The sequence below is a fragment of the Limulus polyphemus genome, unplaced genomic scaffold (assembly GCF_000517525.1).
Source record: "Limulus polyphemus unplaced genomic scaffold, Limulus_polyphemus-2.1.2 Scaffold10633, whole genome shotgun sequence".
Taxonomy (NCBI): Eukaryota; Metazoa; Arthropoda; class Merostomata; order Xiphosura; family Limulidae; genus Limulus; species Limulus polyphemus.
Genome location: NW_013676243.1, coordinates 1,917 through 15,347, shown reverse-complemented (window position 1 = coordinate 15,347; position 13,431 = coordinate 1,917). Strand labels below are relative to the sequence as shown.

The 13,431-nt window shown below is 33.9% G+C and overlaps 1 protein-coding gene across 1 annotated transcript; it reads right to left on the bottom strand.

Annotated features, from left to right (window-relative positions):
* Positions 1 to 448: 448 nt before the first annotated feature.
* LOC106476459 (polyribonucleotide nucleotidyltransferase 1, mitochondrial-like) lies at positions 449 to 10,616 on the bottom strand (the record flags this gene model as incomplete). The annotated part of the gene is made up of 7 exons (XM_013937116.2): positions 10,419 to 10,616; positions 8,141 to 8,279; positions 7,427 to 7,532; positions 6,982 to 7,031; positions 5,559 to 5,622; positions 2,459 to 2,620; positions 449 to 534 (listed from the first exon to the last, which is right to left on the bottom strand). Coding segments are annotated over exons 1-7 (804 nt in total), but the record flags the coding sequence as incomplete, so codon positions are not given.
* Positions 10,617 to 13,431: the final 2,815 nt, after the last annotated feature.

Below are 13,431 nucleotides of genomic sequence, written 5' to 3'. Positions count from 1 at the left end.
GACTCTGACTGCAGGAGGAGGGCATGATAGATATGTGTTACTTTTTATAAGAGTGACCCACACTACACTGACAGTGTCACTACCACCCCACTTCTCACTGTATTGTGCTAAACCCAACCAGTGATGATTCTCCATGATTCATCACCCCAGCAACTAGGAACTGGCAAGGGGCCACCTGTGCATCACTTAAAGAATAAAAAGAAGTGAGAACTCACACTGGAGAGACCAAGAGAAGTACCCAAATCCCCATGAGACCTCCAACCTGAAAAGTCTTTTATTGGAGGCAGTGCAATGGGTGACCACAAAAACCCTATTTTTTAAAAGCCAGCAAGTGCAAGTCAAAGAAGTGGGCTGAAACTTCCCTGGTGCTGGTTTTTTCTATGATATTCCATGAAATAGGTACAGACTGGATCGAACAATTCAGTAAATAGGTATAACACGAGGATACCTCAAATGGTCTTTCCATTGTCCTGGCTTGATGCAGATTTTGAATAAGTATACTCTGGGATGCAACACCAGCCACATGGGAGGATCCTATAAAATTGAAAAGGGGCTTTGAAAATGAATTGTACATATTCTTCTCACAGACAGTGAAATGGTTGAAAAACTGGTGACTGGTGGAAGCTGATATCCAGCAAGAGACAAAACAACCAAATGGTGTAGATAAGGAGAGACAAATATGTCATCTATATATCCACTTGGAGGATGTCATCCTAGAGCCAACAAAGCTGAGATACAAAAGAATGTGAAAGGTAACAAATCGAAATGTGAAGAAATACAAAACAACCTGTGAGCATCAACATGAACAGTTAAACATACCAATCAGAGGAATTGACACACCTATTCAGTAGAGGTAGAAAGAGAGAAGTCCATGATAAGCAACACTGAACAGCCTGAACAGTCAGAATCTGAATGATCAAATAGGTGAGAGACAGAAAGAAGTTACTCTCCTGAGCAGTCAAATCCTTAGGAAAGAAAGACTGGTCTCAAGAGATGAGTATATAAATGCAGTGAAACAGGGTGCGAAGAGCATCCAGAGCATAGACAGCAGAGCAATGGTAATCACAGGCTAGAATAAAGAGGAAATAAATTTGGAGAGAAAGATGGTACAAATAGCAAGAAGCCAACTCAAACAGGGAACATGTGAAAGAGTACAAAACCCCAATAAAGTCTCAGTCAGGCTTGGGACTACTCTACAGGTAGAATGAGGACTAGCTGAGAGAGGCAGTTCATGACCAACTGACACAAGCTAAACCTGATATGAATGGGCCCAGAAAAGTATGTCCAATGCCCAAAAACAAAGAGTCCTGGAACAGGTGCCTCCTGGATAGTAGGTCTAAGAAACAACCATGAAACTGACAGAGTGAATCATGATCAAGTGATCAACCATTAGGAGCAGGAATGGGAACGTGCCAGATAGACAGCGAGAAGTTCTAGCACATCGAAACGGAGTAAACTCTCATCCTGTATTCAAATACCAGAAGTCTTTTGTTTGAAAAAAGGTAAACACCAATAATCAGGATCATGGGGTGAAAAATGAGAAACATTAAAGGACAAGGGTAAAAGATAAAGAAAGGAACCCATCTGAGAATGAAATATAGAAAAAGATTGGGGTCATTCCTTGAATGGTAAGGCACAACCCAAAGCAAATCAGGTTAAATTCATAATCCATTAGATCATTCCCAACTGAGGAGAAAGAACTTCAGGCACCTCAGTGGGAGTAAGAAACTCAATAAGCATGTGGTAATCTACAACACATTGAACAATGGCTGCAACATCTCCTACAGGTAATGAGTCTCCAGAAGCCATGGTAGAAAAAAGGGCTGTGTGTGTGTAATATCATCACTCACACAAGATTAAATAAAAGTCACCATCCTTTGAGAATTCATGACAAAAATTAAAGCTTTTAAAACAACAGATGAAAATAACAAAAACCAAAGTTTCCTTAAAAATGTAAATCTCATCAAACTGAACTTGGATGAGAAATTCTGAACATATCTATTCAATGAAATCCCAAGGAAAAGAATGAAGTTATTATGAGTGCAAGTGCATAGGAGAAATTACTACACGTGGAGGTTGTGACCCCCTCCGATTGGTGGTGGACTTTAGTCACATGATGGCATCATCATAAACCAGCATAGTCCATATTAAAACATGTAAAATTAGGTGGGAGTTGCCTAAAGGCTAGTGCATACAAATCTCGAAAGAAGACACACAAGGAAGATAGCTATTTTGTGTGAGTTATTATCTCAGAACTTTTTTACCTCAAGTTTTCAGTTTCTACTACTATTATATCTGGTACAGTATTTTAGCACATGCTTTATTTATCTCAGAAGAGCAGAATATTCATCTACACTTACAACAAAGTTTAGCTATCTCTATATAAATCTATTATACACAGATGTATTTACTTTGACATGACACTTTGTTTAGTGATATCTCAATACACCAAGCTTACCTACAAGGTTATGTTCAGCCCCTGTAACCACCAAGTTTAGTGAGCTTTGTACAAGCTCTCGACGTGTGGGATTGATGACAAGTTCTCCATCAATCATCCCCACTCTGACGGCTCCAACTGGCCCATTCCAGGGGATGTCAGACAAAGAAAGAGCAGCAGAAGCTGAAAATAAGATCCATAGAATAAATAAAAAATCTTTTTATGTACAGTTTTTGCTGTGTGATAATAAATTTCTATAAACCAGATAAAACTGATTAAACATATCAATTCTCACAGCATTAAAATCATTAATGAACTGAAGGTTTGAATATTACCAGCCTTACATGTTAGAGTACTAAAGAAGGTTGAGAATGATTAAATCAACGTCTAATATTTAACAGAGGTTACTTGAATGTTACCAGTTCCCATGCATCAAATTTTATCTACAAGTTAAACCCAAATTTAACACATCAGTTGTAGGTCCATAATTTAGAACTTAAATCAAAGAGATAACACTGAATGGCCAGTAACTTATACTTTGACAATTGTCATTCTTTGCCTTTCTCCTCCCAAATCCACTGTGTCCTCTGTGAAATATCTTATGAACGCTTGTATCTGATCTTTCTAGAGAATCATGAGATCTGTATCTATAATCTATCCAAAAAGTGCATGAAGCCTTGAGTAAAATATGACATGAGAATAACTGGAAGAAATGTATCCATCCAGATGTGTCAATGTGAATTCCAAAAATAATAATTATGTCAAGACAGTTTCACTAAATAAAAAAACGACCAAAACACCACTTTCATCATGCATGCAGAAATGTTTCTCCCTTTGTTTACAATCATCGTGAAGATGAAAAATGTGACATGAACCAGTTTCAGGTGAAGCTTGTTCCTCTGATTACATCCATTAAAAAGGTGAACACTGTAATAAGAACCAGCTTTGGGTAAAACTTGTCTCTTTGCTTACAAGTAACATGAAGGTGAACACTGTGATGAGAACCAGCTTCAGGTAAAGCTTGTCTCTTTGCTTACAATTAACATAAAGGTGAACACTGTAATGACAACCAGCTTCAGGTAAAGCTTGTCCCTTTGCTTACAATCAGCATGAAGGTGAACACTGTGATGAGAACCAGCTTCAGGTAAAACTTGTCTCTTTGCTTACAATCAGCATGAAGGTGAACACTGTGATGAGAACCAGCTTCAGGTAAAGCTTGTCCCTTTGCTTACAATCAACATGAAGGTGAACACTGTGATGAGAACCAGCTTCAGGTAAAGCTTGTCCTTTTGCTTACAATCAACATGAGGATAGAAACTTTCATGAGAAACTACTACAGAGTGCAGTGTGAACCAGATAATAACAAACTTCAATGTAGCACAGATATGTTTGATTGAGTCAGAACAACAATAACCTACTCAAAAAAAAGGAGGAATAACTATAGAAAATATGCAACTGCCCATCCTAAGCACTCAAGTTTTGAGAAAGAGAACAAACAGGAAACAGGAAAAACTAACTGTCAAACAATGATGTATACTTGGGCAACATCCAGATGGAACTAAGAGGATGTTGACAGTTCACTAGTTAAGTGAAAAACATAGGATCTATAGTAAAAAGTGAAGAAACCAACAGAAAATATACCTACAGAAAACAATCAAACTATTATAAATTACTCTCATAACAGGAGAACATTAAATATGGTCTACCATAATTCAAACCAGTGGGCTCAGGTATGTGAACTGAGAAGGAAGCTATTTTCTTGAATAGCAACAGTAAAGATAATTGAATCCCAGCTTAAGGAAAAGAAATAGCTTTGTCATCAAGAAACAGTGGGTAACTGTTCACACCAGACAACAGAGTATGGTCAGAAAAAGAAAGTACATTTTATACTATGAATAATACATTTGAAAATTAGACATTTTTAAAAGAGTCAACAGAGATTACAGAACATTTTTATTTACCAACACAAAATATCAATAAAGTACTTTCAAGGTTATTATTTTGTAAGTTACAATCGCAGCTAAAGTTTCGGATTAGTTGTCTTATATTTTTGTCATTTTGAAGGAACTACATGTTTATTGGTAAGCACAAGGATACATATTGGTATCAAAACCAGATTTTTAGCATTATAAGCCTTCATACTTACTATTGAGCCACTGAAGGGCTGCAGGAACTAAATGAATGAATGAAATTTATTAAGGATTAATTAAAAGTGCATTCAGCAAATTATATTTACAAATAACAGGAGTAATGTTATATTTCTGAAATTGAAAATAACCAATAAGGTTATTTCTAGATGATGAGAATGGTCCAAAATTATTTAAATTTCCTAATGATATTAAGGTTTTGAATGTTGATGGTGTAAGGAAGATGCTGCTTTACAAAAGGATTTGATATTTGGTGAGCTGAGTAAATAAATAGCAGGTAATTTGTAACTATAAAAAATTCAAAGTAATGCATATCGTAATTTGAATGATGACTATAATTTTGATGGAAATAACCTGTTGCTAGTGGAAGAATAGATAGGATTTTAAGTTTTATCTACAGAAATGTTGAATACAAATCTAAAGAAGTTATCATTTTATTGGTCATTGGTAAAGCCACATTTGAAGTTATTATTGTTTTCAATCTTGGGCTTCTTACCTTAGGAAAGACTACGAACTGTTTGAAAAGATTCAGAGGAGGGCTACTAGCTAGGGTGATACCTGGAATGGTTTTTGCTTGAAGAAAAAAATAAAGAGTTAGAGTGGGTCTCATTGAGGTATTTAAGATTGTTAATGGAATTTATAGTGTTTATGCATCATCTTTTTTCATTCTGAATGGTTAGAATGATAAAACTAAGGTCATAACTTTTGACAGAGTAAGAGTCATCTTCAACTAAAACTTTTATTTTTTTGGCCTTTGGAATGGGTTCTCTTCAGATGTAGTGGATGTGGTTAATTTAATGGAGTTTAAGGGAAAGCTTGATAAGTATTTGAATGACAAGGACTGGCTTTGAGTGTTATATTTTTAAAGTTAAGTTTAGATGGGACAGCCTAGATGAACCGAAAGGTCTCTTTTTGTCCTAAACTTATTTTAAACAATTCTACTCCACAATAAGCTGAGGAGAAAATGTTTTTACCTGCATTTATACTGACAACATCAGGGTCGTTGTGGCCATCAACAGCAATCAAGTTGCAAACCAGCTATTAAATATAAAGAAAAGTATTAAATAAAGATAAAAATAGTACAATAATGGCAGAACAGAAACTAATAACTGTAAATCGTCATAACTATTGTTTTTATATTTCCATTTTCAGATAGTCCATTAACTTAAAAGTTCTATGGCACTCACTAAATTATTTTTTAAAAAGTGGTCTTGCTGATGTATAAAATTGTACACACGTGTGCTCCATCCCGAATAAATTTTAACATTTCTCAATACACATCCACATAGAAGTACACAGACTCAACACTTAAAACAGCAGAAAGCCGGCATTCTTATTTTGTAAAACGTTAGATTTCGAGTTGAAAAATTTAAGTATAAACACTGCATGGTTAGTTTTACTATGATAAAAAGTTGTATTCAATAATGCATTGCAAAATGAAAAATATGAAACAAACATATTACAAGTTGTAGAAATTATTGTGGATGTAAACATTGTTTTTTATGTAAGATAAAGATATATGGTGATTTTGTACCTACATCTAATTCTGACAGTTGTGTAAGCACATAAATAGTAGTCAGAAGCAATTACAGCATTTAAACATGAAAACAGATCTTTGTATCATATAAACTGAAAGATATAAAACTGGCTAATTAAAGTCATATACAAATTATTTGATCAAAATCTACATTTTTTAAACACATTCCATTGTAATTTTGAATATTATAGTCAGCCCTCTGAATTACTCAACATATTTTAATTCATAGCCTAATCTCATGTACCTGTTCAATTTACAGGGAACATATAACTGGTGGCCTGGCATGGCCAGGTGGTTAGGGTAATTGACTCGCAATCTCAGAATCAGCATCCTACCAAACATGCTCACCCCTTTCAGCCATTGGGGCATTATAATGTGATGGTCAATCCCACTATTTGTTGGTAAAAAGAGAAGCCCAAGAGTTAGCAGTGGGTGATGATGACTAGCTGCCTTCCCTCAAGTATTTCACTGCTAAATCAGGGACAGCTAGCACAGATAGCCCTCGTGTAGCTTTAGGCAAAACAAGCCAAACTGGTTGCAATAAAATGGAAGTGGTTACACAGCCAGCAAACACAAACATTTCCAATACAATCATAATCTGTGAATTTTATAAAATCCAGGAAGGCTCGTTATCATCAGACTGTTTATCAGCACCACCATTTTCTAATAAAAATATCATTAATTGTACCATATGTTCAACAGGCCTTCCTAGCTGTGGTAAAATTCACAAGCTAATAAAACATATGTTTATTGTCATTGGCAGGATGAATCAACATTTTTAGCATTCAAGGTAAACTGTGTAGAATTCCCAGTGACAGCCAAACACACTTAAATGACAATTCTAAACTCTGATACTATACCTGAGTATCATAAAGGTAGCCTTCAGGAAACAGCGGTCTTACTGATCTATCTAGGGAAAAAAATTATTATTTTAATAACCATTAACTAATTACTTAGTTTTATTATACTAGTTCTTAAAACAGTTTATAGTTAAAAAACAGTAAAGAAACTTCTTTCAACTTTAGAAATAAAAAACATAAGTCACAATAATAATAATAATACATATTTCTCAATCATTTTTAAACTTTAAAAATACTTATGTACCTGATCATCATATAAACACATTGGTTCACTCCATGTATGAAAATTAAGCACATAAAAAACTTCTAAATACCACTGTTGAATTACTTACATTTATCAAAGAAAACATTTTAATCTCTTTTTATAGTTGTTATAAAACAATCACTTAAAATGATGAAACCACTGATGGACACACAGACTTTAATGATGTTTTTTTAGACTTACCTATTACTCGACTAGTTAGAATTTCTTTTTCTGTAGGGCCTAGTTCACGCCGTAAAAAGTTAGTTGGTATTCTTCCCGCTGCTGCTGCTTTCTGTCTGTAATCAACCTGTAATACATTATGGCATTCACTTTACATTCATCTAGTATTCTTCAAATTTCATGCTCTACAATCAACTTATAGAGATAGCATAAATCACACCATACTAGACAAATATTAAAAGCTTGGATTATTTTCAAACTTAACTACAAAATTATTTGTCACTGTATATTTCCTAGATTCATATTCTGATACTTTGCTGCTTGTGCCTTATATTTCAAACATGTTAAAAGAACTGATCGATTCAAGAATCAAGACAAGTCTGAAAAAAATTCACACAGTTTACTTGAAGTAAGGTTTTAAAAAATGTGTGGCAGTTAAATGAGAACACAGAATAAAAAAACAAGTTGAATGCTTTCATTAGTTTATTTTTGTGAAAAATGTTTAATATAAAACTGGAAAGATTAAACTGAAAACTTATAAATAAATGCTATTTATATCTATATAAAGAAATTATTTATCTATTTATTTCTCTAAAACAGAGAGTGTTTATTTACAAAATCTCTAAAATATTCTAGTCCCACTATAATCTAGAAAGAAAATAAACTGGAAACAGACAGCTGACAAAAAAGTATAGCAATGTTCTTGGGTATATGTTAGTAAACCAAAACACCAACCACTAATGGTAAAAATGACGAAGAGCTCTGCCTAGTTTTACTGACAGCTGTCACCATAACTGAAGTATCTCCAAGCTGAGCTACTGAACACCCATCTGCAAACCTGGCCAATTTTCCTGTACTAATTTTCAATGGTTTCCTATAAGAGAGATTTCAAACAAGGTTACCATAATTAATCTATTATATTGTTTACATAACTTAAGCTATAAAATAACTGAGTCAAGTTATCTACAGTCATACAGTCTTGTATGGAGACAATGTAATAAATAATTTTCCACCTAATATGATAACATCACACTATAGTTGTACCATATAGTCAAAAACCATAGAAAAAGTTCTACTTACATAAAACTAGAAAACATACTTATAACTGAAGTTATCTACTCTTTTTGTCAGTGATATATATATAGTACAATGGCAATTTCTCAAATGAGGCTTAGTTTTTAGGATAACTTCAATGGCAGTAGAGCAAATATCTATAATCGTGTTTAATCTATTTTATCTCTAGACTCTAAAATTGTAGTTTAGTTAAAGTAAATCAATTTTTATATTATAATTATAATTTCAGCATACCAAGAAAAATGATGAATACTGCAAAAAAATAACTAAAAAAATGTTATAAAACAATTCCACAGCCTCAAAAAACAACAGAGCAAATTTAGTATAAAAAGTTACATGTAATTATTGCATTTTCACAACATAAACATTTCAAAATAAAATCACTCAGCCCTAAGCTTTGCAGCAACATGATACATTGTTTAAACTTTATAGTGTCTGCACACCTTAAATTTATCATATTATGCTGATAACTGTAACAACTACAATATTTTCTGACTCATGATGCACTCATTAGTTTTTATTTACTCATTTTAATCATCATCATTTGAAAAAACTACACGATAATACAGTCCCAGAAAATATTTCTTACTACCAAAGTAGTAATCATTATATATCAGTCCTGATGATAGACATTGGCACTTCTACCTACAATAGCAATCTGAACCAGTACAATGCAGGTTTGTTAAATCTCGCATATCCTTCCAAAAAATCTTTTATTTAGAAAGATATAGAAAACAAAATGTTATCACTGGTATGGGTATGTTTCCATTCCTATTCTTGAGGGTTTGTAACAACAGTGTTGCTTCAAATAAAGCACTAATGTGTTACTTGCACAATATATTTCCTGAATGCATAGTTCAATGGGGACAATTTTAATACAATGACAAAGTTCAAACAACCTGACCACAGAATTTTGATGTGAACTTGGTTGCCACTGAAATTGCCCAGTTATTTTTGGTGCTATTTTCTCCAAAGGAATGCAATATTGAAAACCTGTCAATGTTCTGTTAGTTATGCATAGTCTTCTCCTCCCCACAATCCTGAAATGGTTATAAGGCAAGCAAACATTTCATAAAATTATGACTCAATAGTTATTATATAGTATAATTTATTGCTTCATTTGAGCTGTGCTCACCTCAACCACAAGGAACCAGAAGCACATTTATTGTTTCAGATAAATGAATTAATGAAATATAAAGTTTGTTTTTATTATTATATTGTCATTATTTGACATTGACAACATTTTACTTTAGATTATACTGGGTGATAAAAACTGAAAATATTTTTAAATTCAATATTTCAAAGAACTGGATTATAATATCTCAAAAATATATATAGTTTTGATCTGCAAGTTTTATCAAGTGGAAGGGATCTAGAGCCTTGTCATAAGATTTTACTTTATGTTTATTTGTTTTAAGGCAAAGCCACATTGGGCTGTCTGCTGCGTCCAATACAGGAAATCAAACTTTGGATCTTAGCACTGTAAATCTATAAACTTACCAATGTCCCACCAAGGACATTTAATTTCTTATATAAATTTACTGAAACAGAAACTTCAATCTGTCTCAGGTCTAATTATTAACATTACAACAGGAAATGGGTTTCTGAAATTCATTCAATTCCGATGTTTTACCAGATTTTACAGGACAAAACCGGACAGGTTATTTTAAAATTTAACACAATATAAACTAGTCTTAAACTTTTAAAATAACTGTTAATGTTAACTTCGTTCATACTTGCATATAATTGTAACTCTTAAATAACTGTTACATCTTTGACTTTATAAATAAAAATCACGGCTTAAGCGGTGAAACTAGCTTAAAGATAAACACGCCACGAACTTAAACTCCCGGGCTGGCTTTAAGTTTCACACCAGGTACTTTTAAGTCTAAATTCTAATCGAACCCGGCACAACCACTAAACGAACATTACTACTCACCCACTGCTAAACAAAATTTCTTTAGAAGCACTCGTCGTTTCTTTCCATCCTGAATACTTACGGTTAATATCAGCTAAACACCTATCAAAATACCTTATCCTATGCCTTGTTCGTAAAAGTTGAACATATTTCCTACTATTCTGAGCTACAGCGGACGATACAATTATAAAACCTAAACCATTCATACACGCTGCCATGTTTATGAAGTTTGTTTCTTCAACGCTAGATGTCTCAATATTATTTTGGCGACTTAGTGGAAAGTTTAAAAACATATAATGGTAAAACTTGGAGTTTGATATTCTGTAGTAGAACCAGCAGAGATATCCTGTTGTAAGGTTTTGAGCATAACAACAAACAACCAATCACTTATTTTAAGTTTAAAAAAACAGCAGAAAAAAACATACTATTGTAACCTATAATATATAACATAACATAATATTAAATGAGACAACAAGGGGCATTTTGTTTAATTTAGGTTGTCCTACCCATTAAATTAAACTAAACACTAAAAACCTCAAAGCCAGCTCTTATCATTCAAATATTTATCAAACTTGCTCTTAAACCTCTGTTACGTCTCCGTTTGTTAATTGATTTTCCGTAACTTCGTTCCGACAAAACGTAAGCGACACAAGTCCTTTCTTAATAAAACTGGTTTATTCTTTCCGAATATAACTTTACCAATACACTCAACTTCAACAATCGCGCTAAACAAACGCTGTAACGTCTCTCGTGCTCTCTGACTGCAGTTCAATTACTCACTGTCTATACACACATTACATTACCTCTTCGCGTCACGTTTTCCCCCTCTTATATACCAGTCTACCCTCCATCTAGTAAATACTAGAGCATTCCTGAAAGAACAAGATAGTTCTAGAAACTAGAGGGCGCCACACCAGTCACGTGACCTCGATGACGCAACAATATTTAAAAGTTTTGGAGATGGGCACTCCCATTGTAGTTTTTACTATATTGTTTTCCAAACGACCTTTAGCATGGAAAAATAAAAATGAATGAATATTAATGTTGATCTTTTAGGCTAAAGCTCCACCCGATATAGCAAGGATAAAATCGTCATTTTCTTTTAGAGTTACGTGAAAAAAGAAAAGAAAATTAGAATAACTTGTGTGTGAAAAAATCTAGAATGACTTGTATGTGAATGAAAATCTTGAATAACTTGTGTGAGATAGAAAATCTAGAATGACGTGTGTGAAAGAAAATCTAGAATGATTTGTGTGTGGAATAAAACCTGGAATGACTTATGTGTGAAAAAATATCTAGAATGACGTGTGTGTGTGAAAGAAAATATAAAATGATTTAAAGAGAAAATTTAGCATCCTTTGTAGTTTTCACAATTAATTTACACGAGAACAACTGAATCTCGTGTAACTTAGACGTTCTTAAAAAAGCACCAATTCTAATGAAAGTTTTTTAAATATATTTGTTTGTTCTTTAAGAATTTTCGCGCAAGGCTACACAAGGGTTATCTGCATTAGTCGTCCCTAATTTTGAACCGATAGACTACATGGAATGCAGATAGCCAAGAGCACCACCAACTCTTGTAATATTCTTGTCTGACCAAATAGTTGGATTTGATCGTTCTTTCTTATAGCGCATCCACGCCCAAAGTGCGACAACGGCCGCGAACCATGAACCCCCAGATTCACAGTCCGGGCACGCTAACCACTAAGACAAGCTTGGCCTATTTATAAATTTGATCTGGTATTCAGTATCAGAGAATAGCTTTATTAATTGGCAAAGTTAAGAAGTACAAGTGGCAGTAAAAGCATATAGACAAAGCAAGATGCATTGTTACAGTAAATTTTACATTGCCACTGTTTTCTCGCTTCAAAATCACAAAAACTAGGCCCAACGTCATTAATATCTGACTGCAAACTCAAGGTCTTATTCTTAATAGACCAATAGCAAGCTGCCATTGAGTTGAACGTGTGAGATTGTTTAACAGCTTCATATATTAGGTGTGGAGTGTGAGTAGTTCTACAAGCAAACAAAAAATTTAATATTACATATCCATAACTGCGATATGACAAGAAACAGAAGTTGATTAATGAATATTGTTCTCCTCACAACGTTTCGGCGAATAGCAATGTCTGTCATTATAAAAAAAAAACTCAATAAAACTGCGATATGACGAGAAACAGAAGTTGATTATTGAATATTGTTCTCCTCACAACGTTTCGGCGAATAGCAATGTCTGTCATTAAAAAAAAAATCTTAAAACAAAGAGTTACGTAATAAAAAGGCATCACGAACAGTTTACAATATATATTCGGTAACTTTCACGTTGACCTTATTAACCAATGCATTTAGAAAACGAATTTGTTAGTAAACTTTAAAATATAACTTAGCGCAAGTTATGCACTAAAGTTTTCACTTGGCATCAAAATGAATCAACAAAGTTGTAAAATACAAAAGGTATAAAATATCAAAAAACGGTGTATGATGTCAGCATAAAAAACACCGCATAGCCAATCAAAGCCGCTTCTACTTGAGGTTTTAACGCTGGTGATGGAATTTAAAGAAAGTCGTCCATAATTAAAGATTTGTTTTTTTGTATTACTCTGTTTTTCAGCCCTAGCATACCCAGGTGGTTAGGGAGCTCGGCTCGCAATCTGCGGGTCGCGAGTTCGAACCCCCGTCCCACAAAACATGCTCTCCTTTTCAGCCATGAGAAAGCTATAATGTGACGGCCAATCCCCCTATTTGTTGGTAAAAGAGCAGCCCAAAAGTTGGCGGTGGGTGGGGATGACTAGCTGCATTCCCTGTAGCTTTTCATGGCTAAATTAAGGACGGCTAGCGCAGACAGCCCTCGTGTAGCTTTGCGAGAAATTCGTAACAAACCAATACCCTGTTTTTAATATTTATTATAAAACTCCGCTTATACTTGTGCCAACGATTACGTAATAATATGAAAACGCGAAAACAAACGTCCACGTAAATATCTGAAGCATTAATATTCTCCATTTAGAGAGAATGAGTCATTTTCTTTGACTAT